Raw genomic sequence first — 21,295 nt, forward strand, 5'->3', positions numbered from 1 at the left:
AACGCTTGAAAGTGGGAATGTCTCTGAAAACTAGAACCACTGGGTGGTGGTGCTGCCATGATCACATTCCTGCAGTTTCTTGTTCTCTGTCACATGAAGCCATAGAAGTTAGTAGACTTAAATGGTATAGAGAAGCAAGTGGAAAGTCTTGGAGCTGCCCTTAAAGGTTATCTTTTAGGCTTGTTTTAGATGTGCACATTTCTTTTTTCTTTCTTTTTCTTTTTTGTTTTTTCAAGACAGTCTTGCTCTGTTGCCTAGGCTGGAGTGCAATGGCACAATCTTGGCTCACTGCAACCTCCACCTCCTAGGTTCAAGCAATTCTTATGTCTCAGCCTCCTAAGTAGCTGGAATTACAAGTATGTGCCAACACACCTGGCTAATTTTTATATTTTTAGTAGAGATGGGGTTTCATCATGTTGGCCAGGCTGGTCTCCATCTCCTGACCTCAGATGATCCTCACACCTTGGCCTCCTGAAGTGCTAAGATTTCAGGTGTAAGCCACAATGCCTGGCCAGATGTGTGCTTTTCTAAGAGTCACTGTTGATTCATGGGTTTTTCAACCTCTTGCCCAAAAAGCTCACTTTCCATATTTCTTAGTAACTTGGCAGTCTGGAAATGTAGGTGGAAATGTAATTTTCCCATCCACAGTTATAAACTCTCAATCCCTTTAGACCCTTCAGCCTAAGAGCTGATTGTTAGCATGATAGCCACAGCGTGCTCTGCTGAAGCAGGTTTCTTGAAGTGGATATCAGTATTCGTGAATGCCACCAAATGTAGCTATTCTGAAGGACTGCATTACAGATTTCTAAGGTTCATTGATAGATTGCAGATGTAGAAATACATCCCAGCTTAAATATCTGCTTCTTTGTATGTGTTTAAAAGTGTCCCATTGTTGACAATTGGCTAGTTTAAATGTTTTCTAAGTATAGGTTCATAGATGGGTAAAAAAAAAAATAGTCTATCACAGGTTGCCTCTTATTTTTCCCCATGTTGTTACTAGTAAAATATATCACCTTGGACAAATGTCAAGGTGCTTTTGTAAAGTGTTTGCTGAAGAAAAAACACTTTTTGTTTAGTTTTGTGTTTTAGAGCTGGGGTCTCGTCTCAGTCTGTTGCCCAGGCTGGAGTGCAGTGGTGTGATCATAGCTCACTGTATCCTCAAACATCTGGACTGGTCTCAGGCAATTCTCCTGCCTCAGCCTCCCAAGTAACTGGGACCTCAGGGTGTGTACCACCATGCTGCCTAATTAAAATTTTTTTTTTTTTTTTAGAGACAGGGGTCTTAACTATGTTGCCCAGGCTGATCTTGAACTCCTGGCCTTAAGCAATCCTCTTCCCTCTGCCTTCCAAAGTGCTGGGATTATGGGTGTGAACTACCATGCTCAGCCTCAGAAAAACTACTTTGTATTTAAGAGATACTATTCTGTAATATCCATATGCTGAGTTTTTCTCCATTTCCAGAGAAGGGTGAATTTAAGAATGGGATGGGGTTGAACTGACATCTTAATGAAAATATATTTCAACCTTAAACATTTAGCCAAACTCAATTGAAAAATTGAGACATTTTCTGACTTCAGGCTCTTCTTTTAAGTTGAAGATTTCTTCCCAATTTGGTCACTCCCCAGCTGTTACAGTTATGTAGAAGGAACTCATTAAAAAGACAAATTCTTTTTGAGCCATTCTTTCTGAAAGCACGCCAAGCTATACAGCTATGTTGTACTACTACTTATTTGAATCTGACTCCAGGAAATGGTAATTATGCAATCCTTACTTACACATTCTTACGAGAATGTTCTCTTGGGTTTATTCTGGATCCCAAAAAGCCCCACTAAATTTTGTCTGTGAGTACTATTGGATGGTCTTGTTTCTAGTAAGTTATGCTATGATTATAACTAAATGGACCATGTCTGCTTTTGAGAGCTACAGTCTCTGTTTTCTCTTAGCCTCATAGAATCAGTCCTGGTTGCTCCTTGGATGCACCTACAAGTCCTGTTCATTATTCTTCCTAAACTGCCCTCTAGTCTGTCCTATTCATCTGTTTCCCTCTGCATTCACACTCAAAGCTTCTCTCACATGGACTCTTCCTAATGGTCTACAACCCAGTGACCCTACAATCACCACCCTCTCTAACATGGCTGGAGATGACTTTCTAAAACCTAAATCAAATCACGTAAATTCTCTTTAGTCAAAACTGTTGATGGTTCCCTGGTGCCTTAAAGATCAACTCCAAATCTCTTAACTTCGATTTAAGGCTGGTCACAGTCTGACTTTGACCCAGCCTCTAGTCTTACTTCCTAACTCCTCCCCTTACAGCCCAGATATAGGATACCTCCTCATTTCCCAGCTTGCTTGGCTTTTCCTGTCCTGTATATTTTTTGTCCAAACTGGCTTTTGGTTGGAATATTTTTATCCTTGTTGTCCTGCAACTCCTACCGCAGTATACTTCTGTTTATACACCTTGTATCACCTTCTCTGTGAAACTTGCCCTGATGGAATTAGTCACTTCAGCCTCAGCTCTTAGGCAGCAATTGGAGCAGCCACTCCTACATTGTCTTGCTTGTATGTCTGTGTCTTTGCGAATCTGTGAACACTTCAAATGTAGAAATGGCTATGGCCAATGTTAGGGACCCTTTGAGCAGCTAGGACAGATTGGAGACTCAGTGAACAACATGAGGTATGTGATACACAGATGTAATTGCTAAAGAGTTAAGATTCCAGAAAGGAGAGTGCAGAGGAATGATTGTGGTGATTAAGAGCTTGGACTTAGGAGCAAGACTGCTAGGGTCTGAATGCTGGCTCTGCCATTTACACTTGGGGACTTGATTTCCTCATCTAGAAAGTAGAGATAGTCATAGTAACTACTTTGTAGGATAGCTGGGAGGGTGTCATGATTTAAAATGTGTGAAGTGCTTAGAATAACACCTGACACCAAATCATAACCAATAATTATGTCGTCTCTCCTATTACTGGGCATTGATTTAAGTAAGGCAGCAAAATAACGCGGTTTTGGTGCTTTTGTCAGGTGTTAGGGTTGTGTATGGTAACCGTTGCCTCTAGAATTTCAGACTGATGATCCCAGGAGGGATTCTGGAAATGCCTCCCTTTCTAAACCCACTGTTTCAGAACAAAATTTAGAGAAGTCACAAAAGGAAATATTTTGTCAAGGAAGAAGAGATTTAATCAGAAACAATTCCTGAATATTTATGTTCTAAAATGTACTGAAAATATAAAAACTCTTTAAATGGTGATGAAGGGGTTTCAGATAATTACTTTTTATGTATTTTATTCCAGTTGTGAAATCTGTATGTTGAGATTCCCATGTTCAAAACTTCAGAAATTTAGTAATGGGACCACTGTCCTTGTAAATGAGCCCTTTTGATTGTATGTAGTATTTTGTATTACTGCGGTAGCTTTCATTTTTTAAATACTCATATACAGTACAGTAAAGATTCCTCTGATTATTATAATTTTCAACTATATAACTTCGGTAAGTTTCAGATTTCAAATGTGGTAGAACATGAAGCCCAGACCGTGGGTCTTAATGTGTGTGTGTGTGTGTGTGTGTGTGTGTGTGTATGTATGTGTGTGTGTGTGTGTGTAGCAGATGGGGGTTGGTAGGTAGAAATGAAAAGGTGTTTGTAAAATGAGAATCTCTTAAAAATTGAACTTATCAAAGATTATTTACATAAATTGTGTGATATAATGTTGTTTCACAGTGCTTTTATCCTTGGCATATTCTTGTCTAGGTTGTCTAGAAGATACTAATTCGTTTTTCAAAAGTCAGTTCAAATGCCACCTCTTTGAGGAATCTTTTACACCCCCCAGGTAGGTTCCTATCAGAAAACCTAAAACACTTTATACTTGTTTACCTGTCCTCTCTCCCTTTCCAGGCAGTAAGTCAGAGATTCTTGCCGGCTTCGTGTCCAGATCTCTAGGACCTGGTACTGTGCATGGCTGTTAGGAGGCCAAGTATTTAATGTATGATAAGTGACTGAATAGTCCTCACACTGTAATCTTTGGGCTCAGAATGTAAGCTAGGTAGGACAAACCAAGACATACCTTTATTAAATCTCATCTTACCTAGAGAGGCTTAACCAGATGTATTTATGATTCTCATATTTGAGTGTATATCGGACATGGTGCCTCTTTGTGTAGTATCTAGTTTTAGAGGTATAACTTGTAAAGTCTTGAGAACATTTTTTATCAGAGCACTTTTCGAACCTGCCAGATACTTACCATTTCTGGTGATCTAAACCTCTGGCAAATTGAGAAATAGTTTTGCATTTTTAGAATGTATCTGTTTACAATAAACAGATTTAATGGCAGCTAGAAATACTTTTTATTATTCGTGTATTACTTATGTCTTAAGAAATATCCCCATCCCTTAAAATATTAAATTTTTATTTTTATTATTATTATTATTTTTAGACAGAGTCTTACTCGGTCCCCCGGGCTAATGTATAGTGGTACGATCTTGGCTAACTGCAACCTCTGTCTCCCAGGTTCAAGCGATTCTTCTGCCTCATCCTCCTGAGTAGCTGGGACTACAGGCATGTGTCACCACACCTGGCTAATTTTTGTATTTTTAGTAGAGAGAGGGTTTTGCCATGTTGCCCAGACGGTGTGGAACTCCTGACCTCAGGTGATCCACCCACCTTGGACTCCTGGAGTGCTGGGATTATAGGCATGAGTCACCGTGCCCGGCTTTTTTTTTTTTTTTTTAATGTTTAACTCAAAGAAAAGTTAAGAGGCAAATATCCCCATGTTATATGAGATACGACTTTAGATAAGACACTTCGGGCAAAGACTACATTTTTTGGCTTCATCTTTTTCATCCGTAAAATGAAAAAGTATTGGCCGGGCGCGGTGGCTCAAGCCTGTAATCCCAGCACTTTGGGAGGCCGAGACGGGCGGATCACGAGGTCAGGAGATCGAGACCATCCTGGCTAACACGGTGAAACCCCGTCTCTACTAAAAAATACAAAAAACTAGCGGGGCGAGGTGGCGGCGCCTATAGTCCCAGCTACTTGGGAGGCTGAGGCAGGAGAATGGCGGGAACCCGGAAGGCGGAGCTTGCAGTGAGTCGAGATCCGGCCACTGCAATCCAGCCTGGGCGACAAAGTGAGACTCCTTCTCAAAAAAAAAAAAAAGAAAAAAAAGAAAAAGTATTAATAATACTAACTTTGTAGAATTGGCAGCAAAAGTAGCCATAATGTATACACAATACATTATGAATTCATCTAGTTTAATAAATGTTTTCTGATATAGTATGAGGAAAAAGAAGTTTGATGCTTCTGTGTGATTGATGATGTCTGATATTGTATCTACGTCCCAGAATGTAGGTAAGTCCTTCCTGTATATAAAGAGCCTGAAATCGAGTGATAAAACCTCACTATTCTAGCACCACTCCCCAATTTCTCATCACAAGGCAGATGAAGCAACTGTTTATTGTTTTGTTGCCCTCCAGACAAGCCATGGTTTTCCCTCTAAGATTCTGGTGACCATAGTATCCAATCCAGGATACTTTTGAGACTGAAAGGGAGCACAGTGACTACACAGAAATCATGGGCATAACTGGGATGTCCTGGGCAAACTGGTAGGTGAGGTTACCCTACCCTAAGGCCCTTCAACAGAACAGCACAAGCATTTCACTCTACTCCTGCAGTTGGAAGTGAGGTTGGAGAAAGGCTTTATCTGCATTCAACATAGAGGGCTAGTACTGCACAAAATCTTAGCTGTGTGAATGCTTGTGACCCTGGAGACGGAATGCTAATCAAGATTCTCAATCTCCATCCTTTAGTAGAGAGGTAGGCAAGTTACTTCACCAGTCTACCTGAAACTAATTTTACTTAGTTTATAAGATGCATTCCATCCATAGGAGGATGATGTCTGCATAAAATTAGTGATAGGATCTCTGAGTATGTAACACTTCTAGCAAGACCTAACACATAGTATTTGCTTTATCAGTCCCTTTCCACTTGTCACGTAACCCCCCCACCCACAGCCGCCCCAAGAAAAGATAACCATTGGTAGATGAAGAACAAAATAGAGTCTAAATAGGTTAGTTCCACAATCAGAAGAAACTCCTATAGGTCAATATAGATACTTTATATATATAATTCATGTTATTAGGCAAAATGGTAAAGCTTTGACAAAAATGTGATATTACATTTATACAAACTTTAATAGGCTTCCCTATTCCTTTCATTTTCAATGTCAAAAATAAATATTAAAGTTTGATCTCTGATCAGTTCAAGTCTTTGCTTTGGCCCATGTGGTCTCACTGCTTCCTATGAGGATTAAACAAGGAGGCATGTAGACTTTAGCACAGTGCATGGCAATAGTAAGTGCTCAGTCAATGCTATTTCTTCCCTTCTTAATCCAGACTATCATCCAATCATTTTTTTCAGCACTGTCATTCACTGGATGTTTCCTTTGTGCCAGATACTCTGGGGAACACTGGCAATGGGTGTAACCCCCATCATTCTTAACTCAGTCTAGAGGTAATGGTCAATTTGATGATAGGAATGATAGACACAGGACAGGATTACAGGGTGTCGACTTGGGAGAGGCGAGAAGCTCACTGAGAATAGCCTCTAAGTCCTCCTGGGGTCTGGAACATGTGAGGTAGACGGAAGGTTAGAAAGTCTCGTGCAAGGCTGGGCATGGTGGCTCACACCTGTAATCCCAGCACTTTGGGACGCTGAGGCAGGCAGATCACTTGACGTCAGGAGTTCGAGACCAGCCTGGCCAACATAGTGAAACCATATCTCTACTAAAAATACAAAAATTAGCTGGCGTGGTGGGGGGCGCCTGTAATCCCAGCTACTCAGGAGGCTGAGGCAGGAGAATCGCTTGAACCCTGGGTTGCAGTGAGCTGAGATCTCGCCACTGCACTCCAGCCTGGGCGACAGAGCAAGATTCCATCTCAAAAAAAAAAAAAAAAAGGTCTCATGCAAGTGGAATGTGAAAGGATCTAATCCATGATTTGGCCCCTACCAACTTGTCCAGTCTCCTCTGTTCCAGCATGCCAGGCTGCTTTTCAGTTCCTTGAATGTGCCAAGGAACACAAGTGGGTGAATTACTTGAGTTCAGGAGTTCTAGGCCAGCCTGAGCAACACGGCAAAACCCCATCTCTACCAAAAATACAAAAATTAGCTGAGCGTGGTGGTGCGCACCTGTGGTCTCAGCTACTCAGGAGGCTGAGGTGAGAGGATTGCTTGAGTCCAGGAGGCAGAGGTTGCAGCGAGCCAAGATTGCACCACTTCCCTCCAGCCTGAGCAACACAGTGAGACCCCGTTTTGTTTTGTATTTTACAAAACAAAACAAAAAAGAATAGGAACCTGGAGCTGGAGAGGTAGTTCAGAAGTGAACACTTGAATTTGAGAGTCATTTACCTTGTGCTGATAATTGAAACAAAGGTGTAGGTAAACTGCTAATAGAGGAGGATGCGGAGAGAGAAGGAGAAAGAAAAAGTCCTGGAAAGGAGTTGAGAAGGGGCCCAGAAATAGAGCAGTGAGAGAGGCAGGAGGAGGCCCTCCTGTAGTCTTCATCTAACGCAACGTCATTGGACAAGTAATGTGTTTTGAGTAAGTGGGGAGTAGAGCACCAGAAGAGGCTTTCTGCTCTTTCAATATTGCTTTAAAAATATTCTAAGCCAAACAAATCTCAAATTGAAGAGCTCTCCATTATCCATAGAGCATGAATTCATTTGTCTGTCAAGAAAACACATGGACCTTACCTATAGAAATGAACTATATTGATCGAAGAATTGTCTCTATGAAGAGTCTATGCCACAAAACAGTTGTGAATTCTGGGTGGTGGAAACATGTTTTATTTTTAATTATTTGTACTTTAAACATTTTTTTAAATAGCACATTTGTGTGCAGTAGGCATTTGGTCATTTGGCCAACAATCACTTGTGAATTGTTGAATTACCAGAGAACCAACATGACTGGCATTGGCATTTTACCTTTTAGGATTTCTGAATTTGGGTTTTTGGGTGTTGGTGAGTTTGTTTGGGTTATGTGGTGTGGCCAGGCTCCTTAACACTCTAGATGGGGTTTGGCAGACTACAGCCTACAGCCAGCTGGTCACATCCTGCCTGGGGCTGGATTTTGTATGGCCTGTGAGGTAGGATGGTTTTTTATCCTTGTAAAGGAAAAACAAACAAGAACACGTGACAGAGACCATAAGTGGCCCGCAAAGCCTAAAATATTTACAATCTGGCCCTTTTGAGAAAAGTTTGCCGGCTCCTTCCTTAGGTTATAAGTTGCACATGAAAGGAATCCAAAATTTCATAGGATAAGCTCAAACTGATGACTTCAATTCCAGAACGTCTTGAATGTCTTAACAATTTTAAAGAGTGACTTACCTGTTGAATCATGAGAACACATTTTTGGTGGTGAAATGCAGACTTGATTGAAAGACTGCCTTGTATGATTTGACAGTACAGTCAGATGCATTGTAAAAGAACTTCTATACTGTATGATGTTTCAGAATAGTTCTGTAAAGTGTCTGAACGTATTCTGGTACCATTGTTGTGTTTAATTTGTCTGAGGCAGCCTCAGGTAAACACTAGAATCTGTATGTTGCAGCAAGATATGCAAAGTAAAATCAAATATATATGTGAGATTGTGTTATTTTATTGTATTTTGCTGGTCTTCTGAAGAGACTTTTTTTTTCTACTTGCAAAAAATTAAGACCCTGAGTGTTAGATGTTAGAAAACTTTTTGAATTATGTAATTTATTTATTTCAGTAGTGTTTCATATCACCTCCTTCTGTCTTTGTAATGAAATGTCATCAATCTGTTCTGAGTGTAATTTTTTTTCAGTCTTGAATCCTCCTTATCCTCCTTATATCTTCCTGTTCTTTCTATCAGAATCTGCAAGTTGTAGGAAATAAAAGTTGATTTCAAACAGTTCTGTAGCACTAAACAGATGACTGTTTAGTGAGAGTGTCTAATCAATTGCTAAATAATTCTCTCTCAAAAGCAGATTTGATATTTACATTTTGATTTTCATATTCTGTTCACAGTGTTTGTTGACGGTGTCTAACATTCCCTGCCATTGGGTAAATAAAGCCTATTATTTCCTTTTCAACATTTTAGGCTATTATTCTCATATAAGAGCTAATAAGCAGAAGGTTAGGTATATTACCAAACTATGATCCTGTCTATCAGAAGAAGCCAGGAACCTTGATTAATATGCCTTGTTAACTGATGATTTCAGTTCCATACTGGTAGTGCTAGAATAATTTGTATAAACCAAGCAGTACAGATTCCTTATTTTAGCACTAAGACTTACAAAGGCTTCTTTTAGCAGCCTTTAATTTTGTACTTATGTATGTGACATAGCCTGTGGCTGTGATAGCTACTGTGAATCTGCAGTTGTTTTGGGATGAAAGGAAGAGGCAGCTGGAAACTCGGTAGCTACATCTAGCTGTCTACCTAGAGAAGGCCTTGATTTCAAGTTTATCTAAACAAGCTCGACTAATCCCAACTATCTAGGGGGATCCACTGTCAAAACAAGCAGCGTGGCCCTGAGGCAAACACAGCTATACAGAAATGAAGGCTGGGGCTTCCAATACTCCGATGACTGCATACTGGAGGCCTTTTTCCCCCCTGAAAGAGGGTAAGAGAGGTAGAATTTGCATAATGCCTTTTCATTGGAAACTTTTGGAAAGCTGACAGACTTTCAGCTTATAGATCTGTAGCCACAATACAGAGTCTATAGGAGAATCCTTGAATGACCTAACCATATTGAAAGAAAATATAAAAGCGTCCAAGTATAGCCAAGTGAGAGAGGAAAAGAGGCTGATGCATTGTCTAACATCTGCTGTACTTCTCGTTAGTTTTGTTCTTTGCTATTCTGTGTGGACTTTGGAGAAGCCTAAGACAGCCTAACATGAATCCTATAATCTTCCTTCTGAATATTTATGTAGCGTGCCAGCTTCTAAGCTGTCCTTTGCGTTTTCCTACTTCCCCCTCATTTTCATGCTCTCAAATGAGGCCAACATTTCAAAAGCTAAATAAATGTTTGTGAATGTTTATAAAAGATTTGCATAAATTTGTCCTTGTCTGACAAAGATCACTTTTTTCTTATGCCAGTTCTGAAAAAAAATTTTTTTTAAGGTTTTGGTGCTTGTCTTGACAACAAAGTCCTGCATCCCAGAACAATGATTGCTGATTAAGTGGGTATGCAATTGTGACTGAATAGGCTTTCAAGATTCTGAGTAAAAAGACCTATCATCTGAAGGCTGAATTATAGAATTTAGAAAATGTTATCAGAAGTACACATTTAAATCTATTTTTTGGTACCATATCATTAGGTAAGACAAAGCAGTCTTACAAGTTAAAAGTATAGCCACCCATGGTTTAAAAAATTCTCCTGTATAAATTTTAATAATTAGAATGTTTCATTAACTCAGTGTATCACTTTTCTTCCCTAGGTTTGAACATATTTAAAAATAATTTTTAGACCTTCAGGTACTTTTTGGAAACTGTAACTCTACCAGTTGTATGCGTTAATACGGTTACCGGGGTGGTGATCAGAGGGAATTTACCAGGCAGTGCTTTAAGATATCTGAATGCTCAATCATACCTTGAGAAAATATAAACTACATGAAATATGTGTTAGGGCTTAATTATAGGACACACACACACACAGCACCCAGACACTTATGCCACCGACGGGTGTTTGCTGAATTCATTTATCTTTTAAAATTAGAATGGATTTTGTGGGGTGGCAGGGGAAGTTGTGGGTAGAGGTGCTAATTTAGTTCAGAGATATTTGAAGATTGGCAGGAGAGAGAGGTAACAGCCAGTTCTGTTAGTCCTTTGGTTGTGTTGGTTTAGAGGTTTAAGTTGTCATTAAGGCACAAACTAGAGCCACTTCTCTGACACAGTTTTTATCACATCTGCTAGGCTTGTGTCCCAAGAGGAGACGTGGAGAGCAGTGAATTCAGCATGGGCCCATTATCGACTGCTTTTTCGTGTGTTGTAAAAGGAGTGAGACCTCAGGGAGGCTTGGAGCCTCCTCCCGTGTAATGTCCAAGTCAGATTTGAAGGACTGGTGGCAGGAAAGCTTTGGCCTTGGGGTGTGAATTCTAAGAAATAGAGGCACAATTAAGTTTAAAAAATTCAAGGACTTTGAGCTTGATAATGAAAGATTTTTCTCTAGACTAATGTGAGCAGAAAAGTTGCCCATCTGTGCACATTTTTGTGTGCATTTAAAATATTTAAAAGCTGACAGCTTTTAATATGCTTACAAAATAGTATTTCTATCAGTGCTCTTTTTTTTTTTTTCCTTTTCTTTTAAAATAATATCTTCCTAAGGGCAGGTTGCCTCTTCAGTGAAATCATGTTTGCAGTTTTACTGTTGGGACCCCTGTTCCTTTGGTATGTTCTGACTTGTGTCCCCTCTTCCCCTCTTCCTTTCGGAAATATTGATAACATAAATGTTCAGATAACAGGAATTAAAATGCTTAAGGAAATGAGCAAGAGAAAATATTTTAGAGTAATCATATTAAGTCCAAGGAATTACCACTGAGTTCTGATGTCACTGAATGCTAATTGTAAGAGCTCATAACCAAATCATTTGTTCATTTTGGAAGTACAGTATTTGAATTGTAGCATGTGTGAAGAATTTTATTGGCATTTCATGCTGACCTTATAAATATAGCTCTCTCATTTTCAACCACTTTGTGTAAGATTTAAAATTAATAAAAGGGAATCTTGAAATAGAGGATGTTATATAATATCATGATTATGGAATAACTTTGTTTTAGATAAGTTTGAAGAACATGCAAAAGGATAAAGTAATTTTGTTAAAAAGTTTTGAAAATAAGATTATTTTTGCTTCAGACTTCAAAGGACATGAAGATGTATACTTAAAAGTGGTTTCAGAGGGGTCTCTTTTACTGTTGAAAGCGTTCTTCTGCACTTAATGTCCTTGATAATTTAGATATACAGTTTATATGATACTTGTTTATAGAGTATGATGAATTTATTATAATTTTATCTTTGAATTACAACACTGATACTACATATTAGGTATTACACAAATTGCATAATTATAACATGTGTATGACTCAGAATTAACTGAAGTTTATAAAAAGTAAACTAGGGGTAAATATTGAAATGTACCAAAGAAAGGAAGCAGACTCTGTAGCATTTGAGCAGCTTTGTTAGAAATTTGACCTGGCTTTTATGTTTGGGTGTTGAAAGGCCTTTCTGTAAAACCCCTTATTCCAGGCTTCTTTTTCCCACTGGAAAAAAATAAAAATTTGGTTGTAATTATGCTATGGGTCTTAGATTTAATTTGACACTTATAGTGAAGGAGAAAAATTTTATTTCCTGTGTTCACATTTAGGAAACTTCTGATCAACATTCTTGAACTTGGTGCTAATTAAGCTTCCAAGAACAACTGCTTTACCCTTCTTAATCATAAGCATTTAACACCTTTGTGAGCTTTCACTGGGAGCCCCTGGTTTTAACTTGAAATGGCTTAAGGTAGAAATTCTGTTAGCTTTTTTGTATGTTTGGATTTTGCATGTGTTCTGTTTTTAACTTTCAACTTGAGTTTTAAGATCATCAATCAGAGGCTTTTCTTTCAAGTAAGTGGCACTGCTCCCAATTGCAGGACTTAGAGGGTCAGCATTTCCCTTATGGTATTAAAAAAAAATTAAACATAGGGAGTATTTTAGGAATTTGAGCTCCACTGATCTTTTCATCACACACCTACATTTTGAAATGAACAAATAAATTAGATATAAGAAACCCAGGAAATGTTCTCCCACGGTTTCCCTTCCCCTTCCTCTTTCACTCTTGTTTTTGGACAAAGGTAAATTATCAACTGCTATATCGGCTTTCAGCAAGCCACAAAGAGGCTAATTGTGGCTTTACATATTTTAAAATACATTCATTTTTCAAGCTATCTCTTCTCTTTATTTAAATGTTTTCCTGCACACATGTTTTTCCCTTTGAACTATTGTGAATATGTCTCATCTCCCTACGTTCTGTAACTCCAGTGGACACTATAATCACCCTGCACTTTTATCTTTCAGATGGCATTTATTTATGGGGTGTGTATGTCTGTGTTTTCATCTGCCAAATAAAACTAATTTTTGTTTATAGGTTTCAGTGAAGCAATGAAAACAAAGTATTTGACATCTGGAATGTTGGTCGTTGCAGGATTTCCTATAGTCCCCTACCTAGCACCCCAAGGTCAGGGTGAATTAGTCTAGCCTTCTCATTAATAATCCCAGTTAACTTCATTGAATTTGGTCTTCGAGGTTTTGCTTCCAGATAGGATTCTATAATGGATAATATTATACATTTAAAACTGTACTGCGTTCTTAGGCTCAGTATCAACGGAATGTAATCTAATTTCTCCAGATTGGAGTAAATTCAGGCTTTCTGACCAGATGAGAATTAGAATTGGATGAAGTGAATCCAAAGTAGACTGAAATGAATCTCGAGTTCATTTCTGAATTTCATTTGCAAGTGTATCCAGCGTTAGGTGTGTTAATTTCATATTTTGGTTCATACTCTGAGGCTTGGTATCTCTTGTGGGCAGAGTTTTGTAGATGTTACTTTTCTACTGCACTATGCAATCTGCTTCTTCATGTATGCATAACTGAAAGATTTGTGCAACTGCCTCTCTAACACACTTCCTCCCTGCCCCCTCTGCTCTTATTTCTTCCCACATGAAGTATCATATATTTTGTTAGGAAGAAAAGCCCTTTTGGAAATTGCCTATTTCATAAATTGTCTGGTGACACAAAGGGGTTGAATGCTGTATTCTTGTCTCATTTATTTTGAAAACTTTGCTACTGAACTCACCTTAATCAATGAGCTCAGTGTTGTCTCCAATAAGTTATGTGTTGGATATATTGATTGGGAGGGATTTTAGAAAACCCGTCTGGGGTTTATAATGTCAGCAGTGTTTTGATTATGAAAAGAGTTGGAACCTGGGGACATGGAACCAGGTGGCGAATGTCCTAAAGCCAGTGGTGACATGGTGGACTGGTTTCCTCCTGGGATCTAGTTCATGCCCTGCACTTTAACTGTGGTGACTGGCTACTATGGATTCACTTTTTTTGCTCATTAAAATGTTAAAAAATCAAACTGTACATAAAAAGATTTGTGAAAATATAAACTTGGGAATTGATCTGTAGAGCTGGCATGCAGTCCTCCCCACCCCCTGCCTTAGCAATGAGGTCATTTACATTTCATCAGCTGTGCTGCATCCCCAAGATCCGATTTATGTGGCAGTAGTTGAAGTTGCACCGACGCTGGTTGTCTAAAAGAGCTTGTGTAGGCAAGAGAAACGGGAACGAGAACAAGAAAATTACCATCTTTAAAGAAAGTGCCCTAGCCAAAGACACAAGTTCTAGAGAGAAAAAGCAGTTGGTACCTGGTTAATGACTGTTGTCCCAATAAAGTTAATACTGAAAGACTGGGACACTGCCATGAATGTGGTGCTCAAAATATATTTAAATCAGGATTTTAAAGCCCCCTCTCTCGGAGAGTGGTACTTTTCGTATTCGAATAATTGTATTTTTCTTTGGGAAAAGAGGGTAAGGCATGAATGTTTATGTGTAAGGAAAACATCAGTATTAAGAAAATGCGTTTATGTAATTGGTTTATTAAATTGGTTTATTGCAGTTTTTATTTACAGAGAACATTGCTTGTTTTTCCCTGCTTCTTCCTGTCCTCCCCTTCCCAAATTAAGAAGTAGATATCTCAGTTCCAATTGCGATAATATGTGACTATGCCGAACACAGAGTAGATGCTCATTTTTGTTTTTTCTTCTGACGGCACACCACCATCTTGTTTGACTTAAATTGGAATATCAAGCTCTTGTAATATCACAAACATGAAGGAACATATTGTAATGTACCAACATGTGCCTACATTGCCTATATTCCCTTTCTTCCTCCCCTCCCCCCGCCCCATTGCTTAATTAGATTTATTGCTGTTTGCTTGGGTAAAAAGGAAAGCTGGTGGGTGGTTACACTCAGCCTACACTGGGTATTTTGATATTTGTTCTCATATTATCTGACAGACAAGTTCAAGGTTGGTTATTACTCTTGACATTAAGTAAGAAGTTTCTATATTGTAGTGAGTAATAAGTTGGGCATATTAGATTCCTTTGACTCTGCTGTAGAGCACAATGCCTTCTCATAGCCATGGGGGTCCTTTCTTTCAAAAATCTTTGAGGCCTTTTGCCAGTGCAACTCCAGCATAGAGTAGAGAAGTGCTTTCTGCACCTGTAACTTTTGAGGGGTAAAGGATAGCTGTCTTTGTAGCCGATGTTGGCAATGAGTGAGCACTGAATACTGAGTTTTAAAGAATGGCTATTTTATATACTGAAATTAAGAGATGCTTTCTGTTACTATTCAAAACTTGAAGTGGGAGGAAATTTGTAAGGAATTTGTGTCTGTGTAAATCATAAGGGTTTTGTGTATGTGAATTATACTATACTTCATAATTAGCACTGCAGGCGTTAAATGTTTTATGTGATCTCTTTTCCTATCTTTGCCTGATAATAACATTATGCACTGAAAAATTGCCTTTGTTCCGATTCTGTATTACCTATTGCAGTTTAAGCATGATTAGTTTATAAACAGTATATATGCCTGAATGCCACATTATAAAATTAACTAATATATAGGTAATGTTTCTTAGAATATGCTGAGGTCTTCTCATCCACTCTTTTTCACTTCTTAGTTTCCTATTCATTTGTTACTTTATTTCATGGCATGCCTTAGCAGTGGTGTGATATACATAGTACCAGTCCAAGATGATATTAAAAAATAGGATATGCTCAATTGAATTATGTAGGCGGAACATGCTCTGGCAGAGCAAGTCAATGTGCTTTCTGCTTCATTGAGTGGGTTATTAGATTGATGTGGTTTATTTCTTGAATGATAGAACTGGTTTTAAAAATAAATGAAGCGAGAAGCATCAATTCAGTTAGCATTGATAATTCATTATTATTGGTTAGAAAAGTGCTACATTTGTAAACTGATCTTTAATTTATCACTTGGATTAGGGTTTGCAATGGGCAGGTTTGTTTTAATTTGAACCAGCTTCTCAATGACTGAAAAATGTGTTCTTCATTTTGTCTTGAAGTTGGGATTTTAAATAGTTAAAAAGCAAATCAAATGCATGAAAGGAATACTTTTTTAAAATTTATAACATTGGTCTATGAACTTATGATAAGCACCAACCGTGGGCTGTCCAAGTCTGCAGTTAAATTAAGTCAAACTAAGGAAAATTCTATGAAGGAAATGATAACTAACTACCTGTCTATGTGGTTAGCTATGTGTATATGTGCTATACATATGAAATGTGTCTTCTAGGGAAAGTCACACACCACTGTTTATTGTGTGTCATGTACTGTCTTTTTCTGTGGTAATGTCTTTTATGAATAAGTTGTTGTCACCTTACTTTGTGTACCCTAATCCTGAATACTGTGCTTGGCTTTATGTACCTATATATGTATTTTTTTTAAAAAAAAGACATTTAAACTGGTAGTTTGCTTTAGATTTTAGTAAATTAAAATCAGGTGAGTATGTTCAATTATGGTGATATTTCAATAAGAATAGTATATACTTAAAATTGTTACAGTTTGGTTCCAAAATAAATGTATGCCCAAAATGGCAACTTCTTTGTAAAGTTAGTAAATGAAGTTTTAAACTCTAAAAAATGTAGCTGACATTGTTCAGGGACAATTATCTTCAAGTTGGCTTTCCATTCTGCTGTGATTTGGCCTATTGATGTTGGGAAGCGTTGTCTAATCCCGGCCCCCTCTGTTCCTAGGTAACAGGCAAAAACGGTGCCAGCAACAGCGGCCCTGCCAGGCCAAACCCATGTGGCTCGGTGTTATTCACTCTGATCCATATGGTCAGGCTGGAGATGTTCCCTGGAGGGGTGTTAACACTCAGCAACCCAACCGCCTCCCTCCCTTCAGAGCTTTCCTGCATGGCTCCTGCTGCTTGCCCATGTGTGATTCTTGATTAATTTTTCATTTTTAATGAAGTTTGATCATGTTTATTATTTCTCATGATTGACTGCCTGGTACTCCTCCCATGTAATTGATAAAGCCCATATTTCTTCATCTGTCTCCTCTTTCTTTAGGGTAAAGTTCCTAGATTGTGTGCTGTGGTTAATGTTAGATTTATTGGTCCCATTAGATGTATAAATTATCTCTCTTTCTCTCCACAGGAAGTTCTACAGACTTTGACCAAGTTTTGTTTCCCCTTCTATATGGACAGGTAGTGTCAGATTTTCAAACCTTACTAGAAAAAAAGTGTCAATAAACCTGCTATAGAAAATAAAAACCATACCATTCTTAACATTCTGTCTGTTTAACCATGATTTAAGATACCTGTGTTCCAAGGAGAGTTGCAATATTCTCCCTTCCTGGGGTTTTTATTGACACTATCAAAAAGTTTAAAGCTTAGAGCTTTGCGTTGGTTAGTTTGTGAGATGTATTTTGTATGGCATTAAATTTTTAATTTTGGTTATCAGACTTAAACTGTGATTAAGAATGGTTGGTATTTAATCTGGTGCTCTTTAATTGTTATTTAAATATGAATATATTTGGCTTAAACAAGTAATATTATTTGATTCCAAAGTTTTGTATTATATAGACTTTGTTTTTCCTAGACTTCAACTTATAATTTAAATCAGCCTAGCCCTATCTTGTTTAAAGGTATTCAGCAGGAAATATTGCTAAATAGTGTTTTATATTTTGTTTAGGTGGCTAAGAATGGTATCTCTGGGGAAAGCAGAATTTTCTATAGATTTTGAGATTAGAAAGTACAAAACCACCTAAACATTTCCTTGGTATTTACATTGTGGTAAACTGTTTCTTAGGTAGGTACAAATATAATAACTCTAAGACAATTAAAATAGTCTAAGGGTTTTTTTTTTCTTTTTAACGAGCCACTGGTTAATGATAAGAATTTTAGAAGAGCTTTGTTTTTTTTACTTTATAAAACTAATGTATTAACTATATTAATAAAATGACAATTATTTTATTTTCAAAAAAATCTACTCTTTTTCATTACAGTTGAAGCATTATTTTTTTACATTCATTTATTTGCCCACTTAATTGTTGTCTCTTCAGTTTTCTCTCAATGGAAATTTGAACTGTGAAACTGTACATACATTACATCTTAAAAAATCCACTTTTATTGACAGAAAGGTTATAGAAAATAACATTGTAAGTAAGAAATGCCGTAATATGGTCCAAGAAAGCTGTAAAATTTGTGCTTATCTTCAGGAAGATTCTATCATGTATTTTAGTGTACCCAAACAAGGCAAAGCCTTTAAGATTTCAGTGATTTAGAGTCTATGTGGGTAGTATGATGTTTGCATCTTTTCTATACGTTGTAATACCACTGTCCTGGTTTATTTGGCATAAACCTAAAAATGGTATGAGATGAGAATTGGTAGCCAAAGGAGTTTAAAAGGTACTAAAAAGCAACTCTGGAATGTTGCCAGCCACTTTTAATCACTGCTCTCCCTGGTTCTAACATTTTATTTTTTCTTAAGCCAATCAACCATTGTAGTATTTCCAGACTCAGACCTTGTAAATCCTGGTACCAGGAATGTTTTAGTAGCAGGTTGATGCTCAAAAAAGAATAGCCTTAATTCTAAGAGGGTCAGTCTTTGTAATGAGGGTCCACTTGTCTCTTCTTTAGCCTATTCCTCCTAAAAATACCAAGGAAGTAGGTTTTGTTTAGAGATATTTAATGCAAACTTCACATTTATATGTATGAATTAGCAATGCTTGAAATCTCCTCCAGCTACTTATAAAATGTATGACAAATTATGACAAAGACATATTTATAAAAAGTAATAAAGCTGAAATGTTTTATAAATGTAGTTAGGTGTTTAACAAAGAAAAATAAGAGAATACATTTTTACATGGCTTGTTGTTAGAGTGGTGATTTGTTTTGGATAGGAGTTTCTTAATTGACTTTGTCAACTAATATTAGAAGAAATGCATAGAGATTAAACCTCTGTCTTCCCCACCAACGCACATGTGCAGGTGTGTGTGTGCATACACACACACACACACTCAAATTTCTTTTTCTCAGACTTATACCACACACACACTTCTTCTTACCTACCTGTCTGGGTGATTACATTCTGAAGTGGAAGACAAGCAGAGTTCTTAAGTGATAATTCTAAAATCTTTTTTGTTACCAAAAATATCTGATGCCTTTTTGTTGTTGTTAGAAATATATTTTTCTTCCAGAATCCTTCTCTCCAGATTATGTTCCCCTAATCATGTTCCTTTTTCTTTTCTTTTTTACAAAAGGATTTGAGGACAGAAATGTTTCTTTTTGGATATTTCATTCATTACCCTGTACAATAGTTCTTTCTTACATTGTATTATATTATATACCCTATGGGTGTTGATAACTTTTATTGATACCAAAAAATCATTTTATTTTGGGACTATATATTTTCTTTCTGTTCCCTTACCTCTAACCTTGGTATACTTTAATACAGAAGAGAAAATAATAACGAATAAAGTTCATATATAAGAAATATAAAGGTTTCAATGTCTTAATTTTTTTTATTAGTTTGCAATTAGCACTGTCAAATGGATATCCCCAGATTCTGAGGCCCACAAAGCCCCCTAGATGTGTTTATGATATTGTTTGACTTAGAAAATATGCCAGCCTGGGAAACAAGTAATGCCCCAGGTGATTGCGCTCAAAAAAGAAAGCTTCCTGATCTTTTCAGTATCTGTGCTTTTCTACCCCAAGGAACAGTCATAAAACTTGCTGACATTTCTAGTCTATATCAAGAGTGGGATTTTCACAGTCATCATCAAATCACCCGTTAACATTGACATCTTGCTGTCTTGTGTGTTGTTTTTAAGATTTTTCTTTTTGAAACTAGGACTTAGGAAAAATAATAAAGCCAGTAGCTTTTCAAAAGAATGTGCTTCCTCATATATTATCTCATTTTATCCTCCTATCATAAGAGATGAGAGCAGGTGCCATTATCTTCATTTGAACAAAATCCTAAGCTGCGGAGAAATCAGGACTAGGCCAAGGTTCTCTTAGCACAACCTAGATTTCCATCTCCCAGACAAATACCTTGTGGGGAAGAGATTTCCATCTCCCAGTAGACCACCTTGTGGGGAAGACCAGTCACCAAATATATAGAGAGGGAGGAAAGGAAGGAAACAAGGATTTGATTTCCTTATTGATTCTAGTCAAAGTGCTGGGTGCTGCCACATCACTGTCTCATTTATTCTTCCTAGAAGCTCTAGAGCTAGATGGTGGTATCTTTTTTACAAAAGGGCAAAAGAAGGTTCAGAATGTAGACCATTGTGTTGGGTAATATGGGGGATAATGGAAATGGTCTCAGACTTGGAGCCCTGCCCTCCCAGTCTAGTCCAGGAATTATTATAAAGACATTTTAAACAGTATCCACCCAAAGGATAGTGAGGTTAGAGAAGACCAAAATGGTCAGAGAAAACTTCTTATGGTGGGGGAGACTTGTGTTGAGTCTGCCAGGACAGCAAGAAGTGGGCAAGTGGGAGGGAGAGCCTAACACCCCATCAACACTGAAGAGCAAAGTAGAGGAGAAGCCCCGTGTGAGCCTAGAGCTTGTTCAGCCAGAGCAGATGAAGCCTTCTGGGGAGAGGGTGACTGTGAGAACCTGGGCTCTGGCCACAGGAGGCCTTGAAAATGTGTGGGAACAAGACCACAGGATTTTAAAACTGAAATTCATCTGGTTCAAACTCCTCATTTTATAGAAGGAAAACCATGATCCACAGAGGTGAAATGGCTTGCTTATGGTCACAACTATGTAATTTACAGGGCTGGGAAAGGCGCCGGTACTCTTATTCCTAATCCAGAATTATTTCTACCCTAGAGTGTATATGAAGCTGTTGGTGAGAGGGAGTAGTGAAGTGTGTCAGTGTTGACATTCCTCTATCAATCTCAAAAACTCATTATTACTAATAAAAGTAATCTCTTAAAAAAAAGACTTGTACCATTCCATATCGTGTTTGCTACTTGCTTGCCCTTGATAGCTGACAACCAGCTTCAGTTAGTCAAAGCACTTGAGAGATGCATTGGATGATGGAAAAGCTATTCTCTTCCATTTTTGTGTTTATTCTCTTTCCAAACCCGGAAAGTCAGCTACCATTCCGTTTTCCTGTAAATTATACTGGCACACACAAATGACACGATAGTGAAATGCAATGAAATAATCTTTTCAGGGCCAGAGGCATCACTTAATGGTCAGTATGT

The 21,295-nt window shown here is 37.8% G+C and overlaps 1 protein-coding gene across 23 annotated transcripts in view; it reads left to right on the forward strand.

The window, feature by feature from the left end:
* DENND1A (DENN domain containing 1A) overlaps positions 1 to 21,295 on the forward strand; it is a 544,513-nt gene that overhangs the window by 142,497 nt on the left and 380,721 nt on the right. For 18 of the 23 annotated variants that reach the window (XM_077968018.1, XM_015116876.3, XM_077968015.1 and 15 more), the window contains one exon: positions 17,235 to 17,284. The exons of 3 other annotated variants lie outside the window; for them this stretch is intronic. In XM_077968018.1, coding sequence (XP_077824144.1) covers positions 17,277 to 17,284 — 8 coding nt within the window. In that variant the 5' untranslated portion in view covers positions 17,235 to 17,276. Of the gene's footprint in view, positions 1 to 3,746; positions 3,826 to 17,234; positions 17,285 to 21,295 lie in introns of all 23 variants that reach the window. 2 more of the 23 variants (XM_077968017.1, XM_077968022.1) reach the window with 1 other exon arrangement.

The sequence above is a fragment of the Macaca mulatta genome, chromosome 15, assembly GCF_049350105.2.
Source record: "Macaca mulatta isolate MMU2019108-1 chromosome 15, T2T-MMU8v2.0, whole genome shotgun sequence".
Taxonomy (NCBI): Eukaryota; Metazoa; Chordata; class Mammalia; order Primates; family Cercopithecidae; genus Macaca; species Macaca mulatta.